This window comes from Rhinoderma darwinii, chromosome 4 (genome assembly GCF_050947455.1).
Source record: "Rhinoderma darwinii isolate aRhiDar2 chromosome 4, aRhiDar2.hap1, whole genome shotgun sequence".
Taxonomy (NCBI): Eukaryota; Metazoa; Chordata; class Amphibia; order Anura; family Rhinodermatidae; genus Rhinoderma; species Rhinoderma darwinii.
The window spans coordinates 232,343,808-232,363,566 of NC_134690.1; the positions used below are offsets into that span (position 1 = coordinate 232,343,808).

A 19,759-nucleotide genomic window follows, 5' to 3' on the forward strand; every position below is an offset into this window, starting at 1 on the left:
GGATCAGTCCTGAAAGGGTTAATTCATTTCTAATGAAAAAAAAAAACGTATGACCACATGTGGTGTATTTCCATACTCGGGAGAAATTGCTTTATAAAAATTGTATTTTATTTTTTTCCTCCTTTATCCCTTGTGAAAATGAGAAAATTCAACATTTTAGTGGAAAAAATTTTGATATTCATTTTCGTGGCCTTAGGGTATGTTCACACACCCTATTTACGGACGTAATACAGGCGTTTTACGCCTCGAATTACAGCTGAAAAAACTTCTCAAAACCGTCTGCAAACATCTGCCCATTGAATTCAATGGGTCTTACGGTGTTCTGTGCAGACAGGCTTTTTTTTACGCGCCACTGTCAAAAGACGGCGCGTAAAAAGACGCCTGCCTCAAAGAAGTGCATGTCACTTCATGGGACATAATTGGAGCCGTTTTTCATTGACTCCAATGAAAACTAGCTCAAATTACGTCCGTAAAAGACGCCGCGACAAACGCCTGCACTTGTAAAAACGTCTGAAATTCAGGCGTAATTGGCGTTTTCGTGTGAACATGTGAACAAACCCTAATTCTAATAAATTCTGCAAAAGACCTGTGGGGTCTAAATGCTCACTATACCCGTAAAAAAATTCCTTGAGGGATTTTACAAAATGGGGTCACTTTTGGGGGATTTCCACAGTTTTGGTCCCTCCAGTGCATTGCAAACGCGACATGGCACTGAAAACCAATCCAGCAAAATTCTGAGCCCTGCCATGGGTCCGATCAGCAGTTTATTACCTCATATGGGGTATTGCCGTAATCAGGAGAAATTGCTTTACAAATGTTGTGGTTCTTTTTTTACCTTTATTCCTTGTAAAAATGTAAAATGTCTCTGTTTTTTCATTTTTACAGACTAATTCCAATATATTTAGCGAAAAACCTGTGTGGCCAAAATACTAACTGTACCCCTAGATAAATTCCTTGAGAAGTGTAGTCTCCAAAATGGGGTAACTTTTGGGGGGTTTCCACTGTTTTGGTCCCTCCAAGGCATTGCAAATGCGACATTCTGCAGACCTAACGTGCCTATAACTCAGATACAAACTAATCTGGCTGCCGCTACCACTGGGGCCCCCTCCGGTGCTAGCGACGCCACCGGGCATGAGGGGGCCCATGCGGTCAAGTGCGGTTCCGGCGGCCATCGGCCCCCTGGGAGCCACGGGCCCCGGGCGGCCGCCCGAACCGCCCTAATGATAGGTTGTTTAACCTATCAAATTGCAGCCGGGTCCCTTGACTGTGGACTATAAGATGCAGGAATGTTTTAGCAAGATTTATTCCGCAGGGTCAGCTGGTTGCTGCGGACCCGGCTCCTGGATCCCTCTGCAGTTAGAAATCAGAAGCTGAGCCAGCGCCATCACCAGCGGGTGTCAGCTGTATATTACAGCTGATATCCCGCTGTAAAGTCCAGGACCGGAGCTAGGTCAAAACTTTAGTTCAAAACGCTAACTATACTCCTGGATAAATTCCTTGAGGGGTGTAGTTTCCAAAATAGGGTAACTTTTGGGGGGTTTCCACTGTTTTGGCACCACAAGACCTCTTCAAACCTGATATGGTGCCTAAAATATATTCTAAAAAAAAAACAGAAAGTCCCAAAATCCACTAAGTGCTCCTTTGCTTCTGAGGCCTGTGCTTCAGTCCATTAAAACACTAGGGCCACATGTGGGATATTTCTAAAAACTGCAGAATCTGGGCAATAAATATTGAGTTGTGTTTCTCTGGTAAAACTGTCTTGCAGAAAAAAAAATGTATTACAAATAAATTTGGGCAAAAAAAATGAAATTTCTAAATTTAACCTCTACTTTGCTTTAATTCCTGTGAAACACCTGAAGGGTTAAAACACTTTCTGAATGCTGTTTTGAATACTTTAAGGGGTGCAGTTTTTAAAATGGGGTGTTTTATGGGGGTTTCAAATATAAGTTTTAAGTTTACATAAACAAAAAATGCTTTTTTTTCCTATAAGACTTTTATTATAGGAAAAAAATGAACACGTTAAAAAAGTACACATATTTGGTATCACCGCGTTCGTAACGTCCCAAACTTTAAAACTATAATGTTATTTTTCCCACACGATGAACACCCCAAAAAAATCAATAAAAAACTACGCCACCCCTCCCAAAATAAAGAATAAAAAGTGATCGAAAAGTTGCATGTACCCAAAAATAGTACCAATAAAAACTACAATCCATCCCACGCAAAAAAACAAGCCCTTACACAGCTTTTTTGACTTAAAAATAAAAAAGTTACGGCTCTCAGAATATGGTGACACAGAAAATATATTTTTTTATAAATAAGTGATTTGATTGTGCAAACGCTGCAAAATATAAAAAAATTATATACATATGGTATCGCCGTAATCGTACCGGCCCGCAGAATAAAGTAACAATGTCATTTATAGCGTACGGTGATCGCTGCAAAAAAAAATAAACTAAAAAACATTTTCAGAATTCCTGGTTTTTAGTCAGAATTACAAAAAAATTGAATAAAAAGTGATCAAAAAATCGCATCTACCCCAAAATGGTACCAATGAAAACTACAGATTGTCCCTCAACATTAAGCCCTCACCCAGCTCCGGTGGAGAAAAAATAAAGAAGTTCTGACTGTCAGAATATGGCGATGCAAAATGTGCAGAGTGTTCCAAAAGCGGATAAGATTGGGCGCCATTTATCAGTGCGACACCGGACACACATCTATGAATTATTATTTATTTACCGCATGATTATACCCTCTTATTATGCCCTGATGTTCTCCGCACAGCTTACATATGCCCCCACATTATAAACTGACATACCAGCAAAAACCCCAAACAGAACTATTACCAAGCAAAATCTACGCTCCAAAAGCAAAATGGCGCTTCTTCCCTTCTGAGCCCTGCAGCGTGCAGAAACAGCAGTTTGCGCCCACATATATGGCATCGCCATACGCGGGAGAACCCTCTTAACGTTTTATAAGGTATTTGTCTTCAGTGGCACAAACTGGGCACAACATATTATGCACTAAAATGGCATATCAGTGGAAAATTGCAATTTTCACTTTGAACCATCCACTGTTCATTAACCCCTTTGCGCACTATGACTTAATAGCATGTCATGGTGCGGGGGTTGATGTATGGAGCCTGCTCACGTGCTGAGCCCGCTCTATACGCTGCGGGTGTCTGCTGTGTATTACAGCTGACACCCGGGACTAATGGACAGGTAGAGTGATCACGCTGTTACAGAAGCCTGTAAAAATAACAATATACTGCAATACATCCAATGATCGCTGGATCAAGTCCCCTAAGGGGACTAATAAAATCTGTAGAAGAATTAAAGTTATTAGTAGTGAGAAAAAAATAATTTAAAAGTTTAAAAAAAAATAACTTTTCCCATTTTTCTTCTAAAGTAATGTAAAAAAAATGAATAAAATTGGTATCGCTATGTCCGTAAAAGTCCGAACTATTCCAATATACCATTATTTAACTCGCACGGTGAACACCGTAAAAAAAATTATAATTTAAACCGCCAAAATCGCTGTTTTTTTCGTCACCTTAGATCTCAAAAAAACTAATTAATACAACTTTTTAATCACTTTTTATGTACCAAAAAATGGTACCAATAAAAACTACAGCTCGTCCGCAAAAAATAAGATCTCCCACCGCTCAATTAACCGAAAAATAAAAAAGTTACGGCTCTCAGAATGTGGTGACACAAAACAATTTTTATTTTAACCAATAGATTTTTCTTTGTAAAAGTAGTAAAATATAAAAAAATTATATAAATTTGGTATCACCGTAATTGTATTGAGCCGCATAATAAAGTAAAGTTTTCATTTTTATCGCATGGCGAAAGCTGTAAATGCGAAACCCCCAAAAAATGGAATCAGATTTTTTTCCAATTTCAGTCCGCAAATAATTTATTTTCAGTTTCCCAGTACATTTTATGGTACTTTAAATGATGTCAATAGAAGCTACAGCTCCTCCTGCAAAAAATAAGCCCTCACACCACTCTATTGAGGGAAATTAAAGAAGTTATGGCTCTTGTAAGGCGGGGAGTGAAAAACGAAAATAAGAAAGCAAAAAATGGATCAGTCCTGAAAGGGTTAATTCATTTCTAATGAAAAAAAAAAACGTATGACCACATGTGGTGTATTTCCATACTCGGGAGAAATTGCTTTATAAAAATTGTATTTTATTTTTTTCCTCCTTTATCCCTTGTGAAAATGAGAAAATTCAACATTTTAGTGGAAAAAATTTTGATATTCATTTTCGTGGCCTTAGGGTATGTTCACACACCCTATTTACGGACGTAATACAGGCGTTTTACGCCTCGAATTACGGCTGAAAAAACTTCTCAAAACCGTCTGCAAACATCTGCCCATTGAATTCAATGGGTCTTACGGTGTTCTGTGCAGACAGGCTTTTTTTTACGCGCCACTGTCAAAAGACGGCGCGTAAAAAGACGCCTGCCTCAAAGAAGTGCATGTCACTTCATGGGACATAATTGGAGCCGTTTTTCATTGACTCCAATGAAAACTAGCTCAAATTACGTCCGTAAAAGACGCCGCGACAAACGCCTGCACTTGTAAAAACGTCTGAAATTCAGGCGTAATTGGCGTTTTCGTGTGAACATGTGAACAAACCCTAATTCTAATAAATTCTGCAAAAGACCTGTGGGGTCTAAATGCTCACTATACCCGTAAAAAAATTCCTTGAGGGATTTTACAAAATGGGGTCACTTTTGGGGGATTTCCACAGTTTTGGTCCATCCAGTGCATTGCAAACGCGACATGGCACTGAAAACCAATCCAGCAAAATTCTGAGCCCTGCCATGGGTCCGATCAGCAGTTTATTACCTCATATGGGGTATTGCCGTAATCAGGAGAAATTGCTTTACAAATGTTGTGGTTCTTTTTTTACCTTTATTCCTTGTAAAAATGTAAAATGTCTCTGTTTTTTCATTTTTACAGACTAATTCCAATATATTTAGCGAAAAACCTGTGTGGCCAAAATACTAACTGTACCCCTAGATAAATTCCTTGAGAAGTGTAGTCTCCAAAATGGGGTAACTTTTGGGGGGTTTCCACTGTTTTGGTCCCTCCAAGGCATTGCAAATGCGACATTCTGCAGACCTAACGTGCCTATAACTCAGATACAAACTAATCTGGCTGCCGCTACCACCGGGGCCCCCTCCGGTGCTAGCGACGCCACCGGGCATGAGGGGGCCCATGCGGTCAAGTGCGGTTCCGGCGGCCATCGGCCCCCTGGGAGCCACGGGCCCCGGGCGGCCGCCCGAACCGCCCTAATGATAGGTTGTTTAACCTATCAAATTGCAGCCGGGTCCCTTGACTGTGGACTATAAGATGCAGGAATGTTTTAGCAAGATTTATTCCGCAGGGTCAGCTGGTTGCTGCGGACCCGGCTCCTGGATCCCTCTGCAGTTAGAAATCAGAAGCTGAGCCAGCGCCATCACCAGCGGGTGTCAGCTGTATATTACAGCTGATATCCCGCTGTAAAGTCCAGGACCGGAGCTAGGTCAAAACTTTAGTTCAAAACGCTAACTATACTCCTGGATAAATTCCTTGAGGGGTGTAGTTTCCAAAATAGGGTAACTTTTGGGGGGTTTCCACTGTTTTGGCACCACAAGACCTCTTCAAACCTGATATGGTGCCTAAAATATATTCTAAAAAAAAAACAGAAAGTCCCAAAATCCACTAAGTGCTCCTTTGCTTCTGAGGCCTGTGCTTCAGTCCATTAAAACACTAGGGCCACATGTGGGATATTTCTAAAAACTGCAGAATCTGGGCAATAAATATTGAGTTGTGTTTCTCTGGTAAAACTGTCTTGCAGAAAAAAAAATGTATTACAAATAAATTTGGGCAAAAAAAATGAAATTTCTAAATTTAACCTCTACTTTGCTTTAATTCCTGTGAAACACCTGAAGGGTTAAAACACTTTCTGAATGCTGTTTTGAATACTTTAAGGGGTGCAGTTTTTAAAATGGGGTGTTTTATGGGGGTTTCAAATATAAGTTTTAAGTTTACATAAACAAAAAATGCTTTTTTTTCCTATAAGACTTTTATTATAGGAAAAAAATGAACACGTTAAAAAAGTACACATATTTGGTATCACCGCGTTCGTAACGTCCCAAACTTTAAAACTATAATGTTATTTTTCCCACACGATGAACACCCCAAAAAAATCAATAAAAAACTACGCCACCCCTCCCAAAATAAAGAATAAAAAGTGATCGAAAAGTTGCATGTACCCAAAAATAGTACCAATAAAAACTACAATCCATCCCACGCAAAAAAACAAGCCCTTACACAGCTTTTTTGACTTAAAAATAAAAAAGTTACGGCTCTCAGAATATGGTGACACAGAAAATATATTTTTTTATAAATAAGTGATTTGATTGTGCAAACGCTGCAAAATATAAAAAAATTATATACATATGGTATCGCCGTAATCGTACCGGCCCGCAGAATAAAGTAACAATGTCATTTATAGCGTACGGTGATCGCTGCAAAAAAAAATAAACTAAAAAACATTTTCAGAATTCCTGGTTTTTAGTCAGAATTACAAAAAAATAGAATAAAAAGTGATCAAAAAATCGCATCTACCCCAAAATGGTACCAATGAAAACTACAGATTGTCCCTCAACATTAAGCCCTCACCCAGCTCCGGTGGAGAAAAAATAAAGAAGTTCTGACTGTCAGAATATGGCGATGCAAAATGTGCAGAGTGTTCCAAAAGCGGATAAGATTGGGCGCCATTTATCAGTGCGACACCGGACACACATCTATGAATTATTATTTATTTACCGCATGATTATACCCTCTTATTATGCCCTGATGTTCTCCGCACAGCTTACATATGCCCCCACATTATAAACTGACATACCAGCAAAAACCCCAAACAGAACTATTACCAAGCAAAATCTACGCTCCAAAAGCAAAATGGCGCTTCTTCCCTTCTGAGCCCTGCAGCGTGCACAAACAGCAGTTTGCGCCCACATATATGGCATCGCCATACCCGGGAGAACCCTCTTAACGTTTTATAAGGTATTTGTCTTCAGTGGCACAAACTGGGCACAACATATTATGCACTAAAATGGCATATCAGTGGAAAATTGCAATTTTCACTTTGAACCATCCACTGTTCATTAACCCCTTTGCGCACTATGACTTAATAGCATGTCATGGTGCGGGGGTTGATGTATGGAGCCTGCTCACGTGCTGAGCCCGCTCTATACGCTGCGGGTGTCTGCTGTGTATTACAGCTGACACCCGGGACTAATGGACAGGTAGAGTGATCACGCTGTTACAGAAGCCTGTAAAAATAACAATATACTGCAATACATCCAATGATCGCTGGATCAAGTCCCCTAAGGGGACTAATAAAATCTGTAGAAGAATTAAAGTTATTAGTAGTGAGAAAAAAATTGTTTAAAAAAATATAACTTTTCCCATTTTTCTTCTAAAGTAATGTAAAAAAATGAATAAAATTGGTATCGCTACGTCCGTAAAAGTCCAAACTATTCCAATATACCATTATTTAACTCGCACGGTGAACACCGTAAAAAAAAATTAGAATTTAAACCGCCAAAATCGCTGTTTTTTTCGTCACCTTAGATCTCAAAAAAACTAATTAATACAACTTTTTAATCACTTTTTATGTACCAAAAAATGGTACCAATAAAAACTACAGCTCGTCCGCAAAAAATAAGATCTCCCACCGCTCAATTAACCGAAATATAAAAAAGTTACGGCTCTCAGAATGTGGTGACACAAAACAATTTTTATTTTAACCAATAGATTTTTCTTTGTAAAAGTAGTAAAATATAAAAAAATTATATAAATTTGGTATCACCGTAATTGTATTGAGCCGCATAATAAAGTAAATTTTTCATTTTTATCGCATGGCGAAAGCTGTAAATCCGAAACCCACAAAAAATGGAATCAGTTTTTCCAATTTCAGTCCGCAAATAATTTATTTTCAGTTTCCCAGTACATTTTATGGTACTTTAAATGATGTCAATAGAAGCTACAGCTCCTCCTGCAAAAAATAAGCCCTCACACCGCTCTATTGAGGGAAAAATAAAAAAAGTTATGGCTCTTGTAAGGCGGGGAGTGAAAAACGAAAATAAGAAAGCAAAAAATGGATCAGTCCTGAAAGGGTTAATTCATTTCTAATGAAAAAAAACGTATGACCACATGTGGTGTATTTCCATACTCGGGAGAAATTGCTTTACAACAATTTAATTTAATTTTTTTCTGCTTTATCCCTTGTGAAAATGAGAAAATTCAACATTTTAGTGGAAAAAATTTTGATATTCATTTTCGTGGCCTTAGGGTATGTTCACACACCCTATTTACGGACGTAATACAGGCGTTTTACGCCTCGAATTACGGCTGAAAAAACGTCTCAAAACCGGCTGCAAACATCTGCCCATTGAATTCAATGAAAACCAGCTCCAATTACGTCCGTAAAAGACGCCGCGACAAACGCCTGCACTTGTAAAAACGTCTGAAATTCAGGCATAATTGGCGTTTTCGTGTGAACATGTGAACAAACCCTAATTCTAATAAATTCTGCAAAAGACCTGTGGGGTCTAAATGCTCACTATACCCGTAAAAAAATTCCTTGAGGGATTTTCCAAAATGGGGTCACTTTTGGGGGATTTCCACAGTTTTGGTCCCTCCAGTGCATTGCAAACGCGACATGGCACTGAAAACCAATCCAGCAAAATTCTGAGCCCTGCCGTGGGTCCAATCAGCAGTTTATTACCTCATATGGGGTATTGCCGTAATCAGGAGAAATTGCTTTACAAATGTTGTGGTTCTTTTTTTACCTTTATTCCTTGTAAAAATTTAAAATGTCTCTGTTTTTTCATTTTTACAGACTAATTCCAATATATTTAGCGAAAAACCTGTGTGGTCAAAATACTAACTGTACCCCTAGATAAATTCCTTGAGAAGTGTAGTCTCCAAAATGGGGTAACTTTTGGGGGGTTTCCACTGTTTCGGTCCCGCCAGGGCATTGCAAATGTGACATGGCACCGAAAACCAATCCAGCAAACTCAGAAATCCAAAAGGCACTCTTTCCCTTCTGAGCCCTGCTGTGGTTCCAAACAGCAGTTTATTACCACATATGGGGTATTGCCGTAATCGGGAGACATTGCTTTACAAATGTTGGGGTGCATTTTTTTCGTTATTCCTTTGTAAATATTAAAAATTTCTATGTTTTTTCAGAAATTTTTTATTTTCACAGACTAATTCCAATATATTTAGCGAAAAACGTGTGTGGTCAAAATGCTAACTATACCCCTAGATAAATTCCTTGACAGGTGTAGCTTCCAAAATGGGGTCACTTTTGGGGGGGTTCCACTGTTTTGACACCACAAGACCTCTTCAAACCTGACAAAGTGGCCAAAAAATATTTCTAAAAAAAAAAGGGGGTCCAAAATCCTCTAGGTGCTCCTTTGTTTCTGAGGCCAGTGTTTTAGTCCATTAGCACACTAGGGCCACATGTGGGATATTTCTAAAAACTGCCGAATCTGGGTCATAAAATATTGAAAAAAATGTATTAGAAATGAATTTCGGCAAAAAAAATAAAATGTGTAAATTTCACCTCTACTTTGCTTTAATTCCTGTGAAACGCCTAAAAGGTTAAAACAGTTTGTGAATGCTGATTCGAATACATTGAGGGATGCAGTTTTCAAAATGGGGTGATTTATGGGGACTTTCTAAAATTCTAAGCCTTGTAACGTCCTATAAAAATAAAAGGACGTTCAAAAAACGATGCAAACATAAAGTAGACATGTGGAAAATGTTAACTAGTTAATATTTTGTGTGGTATTACTGTCTGTTTTACAAACAGATATGTTTAAATTTAAAAAAATGCAGATTTTCTCAAAATGTTGGTGTTCTTCAGAAATAAATACCGAATTTATCGACCAAATTTTTTCACTAACATAAAGTACAACATGTCACGAGAAAACAATCCCAGAATCGCTTGGATAGGTAAAAGCATTCTGACGTTATTACCACATAAAGTAACACACGTCAGATTTGAAAAAATCGGCTGTGTCCTGAAGGCCAAAACAGGCTGTGTCATGAAGGGGTTAAAAAAGTAATTAAAACTAGTTTAAAATACGTTTTCCTATTCTCTTATTTAGTTGCTATATTAGCGTTTTCTGGGGGTATTACTTTTGGTCATCAGATCGTCCACCATTGATGGAGACTTGCCCTGCTCCCTAACTGCCCCGCTGAGGTGCTGCCAAGACTTAGAGAGAACATTGCCTGTAACAGTGAAGTTGCACAAAGAAAACCCTCTGATAGGACTGGGAACATTCAGCAGACCAAAGTTCTGTCTCATCCCAGATCTACTTGTGCCACTAGAAGTGCCATGTTATGAGGGAACTACAACTGTGCTAGTTATGGGCACCACTGTGTCTGGCTCTGTTGTTAATCTGACAAATTTACTCTATAGCACACACCTATCTTTTTATCGTTGTGATATTTTTTTTATCTTATAAGATTAAGGTTAGTATAGTAAATGAAGGGTACAAATATCGACCGATAAGGAAGAAAAATAACTAAGGTTCAAATCCAGAAAAAACGATAGCTGTCTTGTCTTTCCCGCCAGTCCGCTAGGTGTCACCCAACAACTGTGCTTTCAGTTACACATACGTCGGTATTACCCAAGTCTCCATGATTCCGGCTTGATGACGCGCAGGAATGCGCCGGTACATGACGTCATTTTCCGGGGCGGAAGAGGAAAGTTCTCCAGTGTAAACACGTGTGTGGAAGAGAGAGTTTACGATGTCTGAGTTAGATCGTGTAATGTGAGTACGGGCCCCTAATAGCTGGTGCATTATGTGTACGGGTGCTCCCGTCAGTTATGTCGTCTCACTGGTTGCACTGATATGTCCTAGTAACGCTATGATTTCTGTTATAGAAAACCGAAAACAAGGAGAGCAAAGAGATTCCTTCAGCACCGGGAACCCAAGCTTACTGAGAATGACAAAAACGCTATGCTTATTAAAGGGGGGAATGCCAGCATGACTGTGACCCAAGCACTCAAAGATCTGGTATGTGTGGCTAGAAAGATGAAACACTGCATATTGGTGGGCTTTCCTTTCCTCTGTTAGTGAAATAATTTACATTCCCTTATTCAAAAGTTTCAAGTAAATGAACTCCATTATTATCCTGTAAAGCTTTCTTGATAGGAGGATGTATATAAGACTATGTTCTGGATTTTGTGGAGAAATCCTCATTAATTCCACTAACCTCCTAGGTCCAGTGCATGTGAATGGGGTTTTTGTAAATCCGTTCACAAGCTCTGGAAAAAAAATAAAAGTACAGGTTTGTCTGCGTTGTGGAAAAAATAAATCATCCATGAGAAGAATGAACCTGTTCATATTGCGGATTCTGCACGGAGAAGGCCAGAGATTAGTCCCATTGAAGTGGGGTTAATCCATGTGTGGATCTTCGGCACAACTGCACATCCATGACCGAAATAAGAGAGTAGGACTTGCATTTCTGCCGCGGATAAATGCACATCTGACTTGACCTAGGCATACAAGTACCTAAGGGGGTTTTACACTGGGCAATTATCAGGCAAACGATCGTTCATATAACGCTCACTGACGATAATTGCCCTGTGTAAACGGGAACGATCAGCAGATGAACGAGCAAACGCTTGATCGTATCGGTCTAAAAAAACTTATATTATCATTGTCGCCAGCACATCTCCCTGTGTAAGCAAGGAGACGCGCTGCCGACATGATGATGATTTATCAATGACCTGTCTCGTTGATCGGCTTTCACTGCACCGGGCAAAATCTACTTGGTAGACTCGTGTCATAGTGCCTTAAAGGGAATGTGTCGCAAATGAAACCCCTTAGATTCTAATTTATAACATTTCTTTTTTTTTTTTTTTTATAACTTAAGTTTTTTATTGATTTTTTTCCAACATCGATCAGTACATTACTATGCATATGCATTACATAAATATCAAAATACATTAAAATCTAAGAAATGTACATCAAGTCACAGAGAAATAGTCAAGCTTGTCTTTTTAACTTGGGGAGGAAGGGGAAGGGAAAAAAAGCTTTCAAACTAAAGTAGGTAATTGGTCTCTGCAGTCCGCAAATCTGTTCATCCATGGGGCCCCATAAATTGGAGAACGCACCATATCTATGGTTCCTTAGAAAAAATAGGCGTTCATAAATACAATGATTGGATACCCTGCCTATTACTTCCTGACATGAGGGAGATGTGGAGGATTTCCAAGCCTTAGCTATTAGGAGTTTGGTAGTGAGAAACACATGTCCCACCAAGTACCTAAAATCTCCTGGAAGATCTCCTAATCCTATGGACAATAAAGCTGACGGGGATTCCCAGCACCGAAGAGATAAGAGAAAATACCTCCTCCCATAATTGCATTATATTAGGGCACCTCCAAAAAATATGAAAAATGGAACCTATCTGACCACATCCTCTCCAACATAGGCCCGTCACATGGGGGTAAATTTTTGCTAGTTTGAATTGAGTATAATACCATCTCATGAACACTTTGATAGACCTCTAAGAGGTTCATACACAGAGATGTTTTCATCGTCCACTTGATAGCTGCTGTCCACTGTTCTATAGTAAACACCTGTCCCAAATCCTGCTCCCATTTCAAAAAGTGAGCCCGCTTTGTAATCTCCATTAAAGTAATCATAAATGCGTTTTGTAAAATTCAAGTCCCCTTTGCTAGGATTAGAGAAATGATCACCTATAAATCGTGGTAGGGAATTTCTTCAGATAAGATGTAATCTGCATATACTGGAATATATCCCTACCTGAAATCTGGTATTTGTCTGCAAGATCTAAAAATGATCGAAGGTTGTCTTGATAATATAAATCCGATATATGCTGTATACCACACCCTACCCATCTCTGTACCCTCAGTCCTGGAATCATCAATTCAAGAACATTTAAGGGTAAGGGGACTGGCTCTCCTCTTTCAATGGAGGAGGTGGCCGATAAAAGAGACAACCAAGCCTGTACAGAGACCTTTACTGTAGGAGCCACTGGCAGGGGCAAGGATGGTTTTACCGCATAAGCTAATAGAACGGTTCTGAGAGAATTAATGCCCATAAGATTTTGCTCAATGGAGGTCCAATTAGGCGAGGATGTCGTTAAGATCCAGGCACTTGTTTGCTTGATAATTAATGCTTTATGATAAGATACAATATTAGGCATCCCTAGCCCCCCTCTACGTCTGTTAACGATCAGTGTAGATGCAGCTATCCTCGGGTGATAACCTCCCCAAATAAATATTCTAAGTTTTTGAAACTTCATAAGAATAGGGGAAGGTATAGGAACCGATATAGTATGTAGAAAATATAGTATTTTTGGTAAAATAAACATTTTATAACAAACATTACACCCCAACCAGGATGGTTCATATTTAGAAATGCTATTAAGATCTTGAATAGAGGACAACAAGGGATCTAGGTTCAGCCTAGGCATCAAAGAAAGTGGGAACCCCACTTGGATCCCCAAATAAGGCCGGATTCACACGAGCGTTGCGTTTTTGCGCGCGCAAACAACGCAGCGTTTTGCGCGCGCAAACACTATTTGACAGCTGCGTGTGTCATCCGTGTCTGATGCGCGGCTGCGTGATTTTCGCGCAGCCGGCATCATAGAGATGAGGCTTGTCGACGCCCGTCACTGTCCAAGGTGCTGAAAGAGCTAAATCTTTCAGCACCCTCGACAGTGAATGCCGAACACAACAGCGAAAAACCTGTAAAAAAAAAAGATAAAGTTCCTACTTACCGAGAACTTCCCGGCCGTTGCCTTGGTGACGCGTCCTTGGTGACGCGCCTCTCTTGACATCGAGCCCCACCTCCCTGGATGACGCGGCAGTCCAAGTGACCGCTGCAGCCTGTGATTGGCTGCAGCCAATGCTTGGCCTGTGATTGGCTGGAGCTGTCACTTGAACTGAAGTGTCATCCCGGGAGGTCGGACTGCAGGAAGGAGACAGGAGTAATCGGTAAGTTAGAACTTCGTTTTTTTTTTACAGGTTCATGTATTTTGGGATCGCAAGTCACTGTCCATGGTGCTGAACCAGTTTAACTCTTTCAGCACCATGCACAGTGAATGTCTCCCGACGTCGCGGACCGGAAATTTTTTAGCCGGGTTCGGCCAAAACGAGTTTGGCCGAACCCGGTGAAGTTAGCTTCGGTTGTCGGGGTTCGCTAATCGCAAAGACACTCCGTTTGGATGCTTGGAAACAGAAAAGCACGTGGTGCTTTTCTGTTTACATTCATCCTTTTGACAGCTGTTGCGCAAACACGCAGTTCGCACGGAAGTGCTTCCGTGCGACATGCGTGGTTTTCACGCACCCATTGACTTCAATGGGTGCGTGATGCGTTGAAAACGGTGAATCAACGGACATGTCGTGAGTTTTTTGCAACGGAGCAACGCTGCGCAAAAAACGCTGCCATGTCTGCACGGCCCCATTGTCTAATATAGCTACGGGCAACGCACGTGAAAATCACGCGCGTTGCACGCGCGTATTTTACGTTCGTCTGAATAAGCCCTAAGGGATAGATGTATCCTCCCATTTAAAAGGGAATTCAGCCTGAATAAATTCTCTCAAGGTATGGTTAATATAATTTATAACATTTCCCTGTGCTGGTCACTAGAGGGAGCAATTCCCAAAATTGCAGCATTGGCATGTGATAAAGCAACCTCATTGCTTTATTCTGCAAAATTGGAGAAGACACACTCGCTCTAGTGTGCTCAAACAATCCCCCTCCTTTATCCTGGCTAGTGCCAGGAGAAAGGAGGGGGTCGAATGTTCAAACCTCCTACACTGTGTGCTGCCATTGTTTGAGCAAATGCACAGTGTAGTAGGCTTAGATACAGTGGTAATCACACAGTAAAACACAAACATAACTTACCTGCTCCTGCCGCCGCTCCTAGTGCTTGCTTCTGAACATATGCCCGGAAGCCGCGACCGGATGTAGTCATCTTACTGTCCGGCCGCGGCTTCCGGTCCACATGAAAATGGCGCCGGATGTCGCTCGGCCGAAGACCTTCCTTTTGGACTGTGTGGGAGCGGCGCATGCGCCGTTCCCACACAAACGGCGTACACTAGTGAATGGAACGGCTCCATTTCGCATTCTCTATGGGGATGTATGTGCCGTATTCCATCTCTGTATGTGTCGTTAATCGACACATAGAGATGAAAAAAAAAATGGCAGCCCCCATAGAGAAGTAAAAGAAAGAAAAAAAGTAAAACACAAATAAATAAAATTTATTTTAATAACGCACTAAAAGCAAATTTATATTAAAAAAAATTTTTTTTTCCGCGACACCTGTCATTTAAGTGTGTGGTGATGTAGATTGTGCAAGCTGATCACTTGGTGATGTGCTTATCAGTAGGGTGTTCCTTTATTTACTGGGGGTTGTCGGCTGGGACCCTAACTGATCATTAGAACAAAGGGACTGCAGCACTAGGTAAAGCAGAGTGGTAGCTTTGGTTTTTCTTTGCCCACTGTCACACAGGATCTGGACCCTCAACAATCCGTAATGGGCAGGGAACATCTGCTCCATTCAAGTCAATGGGGCTAGTTCCTTGCACAGCGGTGGCTGGGATCACCACTATTCAGGGAAAAACTGAAGGGCCGCAGAGATAAACCAGTGCTACGACCCTTAGTTTTCAGGATCAGTGGGGATCCTCACTGTCAGACTCCACTGATCAGAAAGTGATGGCATATCTTAAAGGGGTTTTCCCATGAGGGACATTTGACATATATCTACAGGATATATCAGATAGATGTGGGTCCAACCTCTGGGACCCGCAGCTATCTCTAGAACGGGGCCCCCCTAAAACCCGTTCTAGATTTTTGTGCTCGCGCTAACTCCCGGCCACTTACTGATTACATGGTCGGGAGTTACGGAAACAAATTAACTCGTTGAGCTACGCTGTTTCTGTAACTCCCATAGTAGTGAATGGGAGTTACGGAAGCAGTGTAGCATGCAAGCTACGCTGTTTTCGTAGCTACTATTCAGTTCTATGGAAGTTACGGAGACAGTGTAACTCAGCGAGTTAGGGTATGTGCACACGCTAGCTACCTTTTACGTCTGAAAAGCCAGACTGGTTTCAGGGGAAAACAGCTGCGTCGTTTCAGACGTAAAAGCTCCTCCTCGCATTATGCGAGGCGTCTTTGACGCTCGTAAATCTTGAGCTGCTCTTCATTGACTTCAATGAAGAACGGCTCAAATTACGTTGCAAAGAAGTGTCCTGCACTTCTTTGCCGGGGCAGTCGTTTTACGCGTCGCCGTTTGACAGCTGTCAAACGACGACGCGTAAATTACAGGTCGTCTGCACAGTACGTCTGCAAACCCATTCAAATGAATGGGCAGATGTTTGCCGACGTATTGTAGCCGTATTTTCAGACGTAAAACGTTTACGTCTGAAAATAGGTCGTGTGAACCGAGCCTTAGATTGTTTCCGTAACTCCTGACCATGTAATCAGTAAGTGGCCGGGAGTTAAGTTTAAAGAGGCTCTGTCACCAGATTATCAAATCCCTATCTCCTATTGAATCGGCGCTGCAATGTCGATAACAGCAAAGTTTTTTTTGAAAAACGATAATTTTTGCCCAAGTTATGAGCAATTTTATATTTATGCAAATGAGATTTTCAATGGACAACTGGGCGTGTTTTTTAGTTTTACAAACTGGGTGTGTTTTTTAGTTTTACCAACTGGGTGTGTTTTTTAGTTTTACCAACTGGGCGTGTTTTTTAGTTTTACCAACTGGGGGTGTTTTTTCGTTTTACCAACTGGGCGTGTTTTTTCGCTTTACCAACTGGGCGTGTATTGTGTTTTTACCAACTGGGTGTTGTGAATAGAAGTGTATGACGCTGACAAATCGGCATCATACACTTCTCATCGTTCCCACCCAGCTTCTTTCACTGCAGACACACAGCGTGATGTCACCCACAGGTCCTTCAACCTTGGCGTCGGACAAAGAAGATACATCGGCTCCAGGCGTCCAAAAGGTTAATATGCTCGTCTCTAGGGAGTTTGCGATGCTTACCTGCACATGGAGATGCTGCAGCTGATTCAACTGTAATCTGACGCCTGGAGCTGATGTGTCTTCTCTCTTCCGACGCCAAGGTTGAAGGACATGTGGGTGAACTCATCGTTCCCACCCAGCTTCTTTCACTGCAGACACACAGCGTGACGTAACCTGTCATTTACAGCGAGATTACGCTTTGCTCTTCTGTAAGTACCAGACAAACGTTAACGAAGTGCCGGGATTGTGAATAGACATCCCGTCCTGGCTGGAAGGAATGTCTAGTCACGGTCTAAACACTTCAGTAACGTTAATATGTCAGTATAAGACCGCACATAGCGAACAACGCAGTGTCACTATGCACTGACTAAATGAAGAGAAGTGCATGACGCTGATTGGTCAGCGTCATACACTCTTCTCCACAACGCCCACTTGGTCTAAAGTAAAAACACGCCCAGTTGGGCATTAAGAAACTAATTAGCATAAAGCTAAAATAAACTAATAACGTGTTGAAAATAAATAGTTTTTCTAAATAAAAAGCACTGCTGTCACCTACATTACAGTGCCAATCTCCTTATGTGGGAGATAGGGCATTTATAATGTGGTGACAGAGCCTCTTTAATCTCTCGGTATAATCCAAAAGAAAAATGGTAGTAATCCAGCACTCCCGAGGTAAGGGTTAAAACTTGAAATTTATTGATGCATTAAAAATACATGTCCAATAAGGAGGAAGCAATGGTTAAAATGTCTTGTGTGTTTTTAGACCTGTGTAGGCTCTGCCGGCCGGGATAGACAATTATCACGCTATAGGGAAAAAGGAAACAAAACGCACATAGTGCATGAGCCTGTATTAGGTGAGAACAAAAGGAAAAAAGTGGTCAATTGTGCTGACCTGATGTTGTTATGCTCGGAGCATAACATCCCAAGGTGCGTGTCCAAGTTAGACTTAGGTAGAGACAGTTGCAGCCCAAATTCCGGTTTGAAGATTGGTAAAAATCCACTATGTAGATCCAGGAGATAGGGAGATAAAAAATGGAATATCCGAGGGCGCAGCTGTACTGGAAATTGCTTTTATTTGTACAACAACCGTTGTTGTACAAATAAAAGCAATTTCCAGTACAGCTGCGCCCTCGGATATTCCATTTTTTATCTCCCTATCTCCGGGATAGACAATTAGACACACAGTTTGTGCACAAATAGTCTTTGCCCCAGTGGCAAGACATATCATATTTTTTTTAAAGTCCATACGAGAGTAGGCGTTGCCCTCATATTCAAGTATACATTTCTTCCACGTATGGTTTCGAAACAGAAACGTCCAATCCTGTGTTTAACATGTATCTTTAGCTTTATATTCGAAGAGCAGAATACAAAGGGCATTGGGTCAATTCTCATATGTCCATAAAAACTAAAACAGGACACCCATTCTTCTCAGCAAGACATACAGTTTGCAGCTGTTTTGAACAAATCTTCCATGAAAGCAATTTGTGTTCACGTTATGTAAAAATATCTTTGATACCATCAATAAAAAATTCCCGGAGAACCCCTTTAAGCACCATCTTGCCTCACATATTTTGGCAGGGTACAGCTTCCCCAATGGTAACCATTAATTGATATTTGCTTCTGAGTGTGTCTGAGGTTTTCAATACGCTCATTTAGCCGACAGATATTTATTTGGACTCCACCGTAAACCTGTAGCTAAAAGCCATAAAACCAAAATCTCTTTTGGAACATTCATTGCAATGTACCATCTGGGCTGTTGTAGAAGATAACCTCAGTAAATGTTGGCCTTGATATTAACTTGAACTTATTTATGTTTTTCAGCATTCGTTGAAGAAGCCTTACTGTGTGATGTATAATAAGTAAGTTATAAACTGTCTATTTTTTTTTCGTATTTTTGTGTGTCCGTGGCACGTGTCGGGGTTGGATCTAGCAGCATCTAAACAGTTAGTTCTTGAAGTTGACGTGTTTGAATTAGGAAAAAATGGCAAACATAAGGATCTAAGCGACTTTGACAAGGGCCAATTGTGATGGTTTAGACTACTGGGTCAGAGTATCTCCAAAACAGCAGGTCTTGTACGGTAGTCCTGGTATGTAGTTGTTAGTACCTGCCAAAAGTGGTCCGAGGCAGGGCAACCAGTGAACTGGCAACAGGGTTATGGACACACAAAGCTCATTGATTCATGTTGGGAGTGAAGGCTAACCCTTCTGGTTTGATCCTACAAAAGAGCTACTTTAGCACAAATTGCTGAAAAAGTTCATCCTGGCTGTGATAGAAAGGTGCCAGAATACGGTGCATTGCAGCTTTCTGTGTTGAGTAGCATAGTGGCAGAACGGTCAGACAGCCCATGCTGACCCCTGTCCACCGCCGAAAGCGACTACAATGGACACGTAAGCATCCGAACTGGACCATTGAGAAGGTGGCCTTGTCTGATGAATCCCATTTTTTTTTTTTATCGTATAGGGATGGCCAATTGAGAGTGCATTCTGGTGCCATATGGGAAGAATGCAAGGCGGTGGAAGCAGGGTGAGGATTTGGGCAATGCTCTGCTGGGAAACCCTATGTCCTGGCATTCATGTGGATGTTACTTTGACACGTGCCACCTACCTAAACATTACTGCAGACCAAGCACACCCCTTCATGGCAACAGTATTCCCTAATGGCGGTGCCACACTG

The 19,759-nt window shown here is 41.0% G+C and overlaps 1 protein-coding gene across 1 annotated transcript in view; it reads left to right on the forward strand.

The window, feature by feature from the left end:
- The first annotated feature begins 10,722 nt into the window (after positions 1-10,722).
- The window catches only part of RPF2 (ribosome production factor 2 homolog), a 44,781-nt gene continuing 35,744 nt past the window's right edge, over positions 10,723-19,759 (forward strand). Inside the window, exons 1-3 of the mRNA XM_075864230.1 lie at positions 10,723-10,850; positions 10,964-11,096; positions 18,907-18,944. Of these exons, the coding sequence (XP_075720345.1) occupies positions 10,828-10,850; positions 10,964-11,096; positions 18,907-18,944 (194 nt within the window). The 5' untranslated portion in view covers positions 10,723-10,827. The remainder of the gene's footprint in view (positions 10,851-10,963; positions 11,097-18,906; positions 18,945-19,759) is intronic.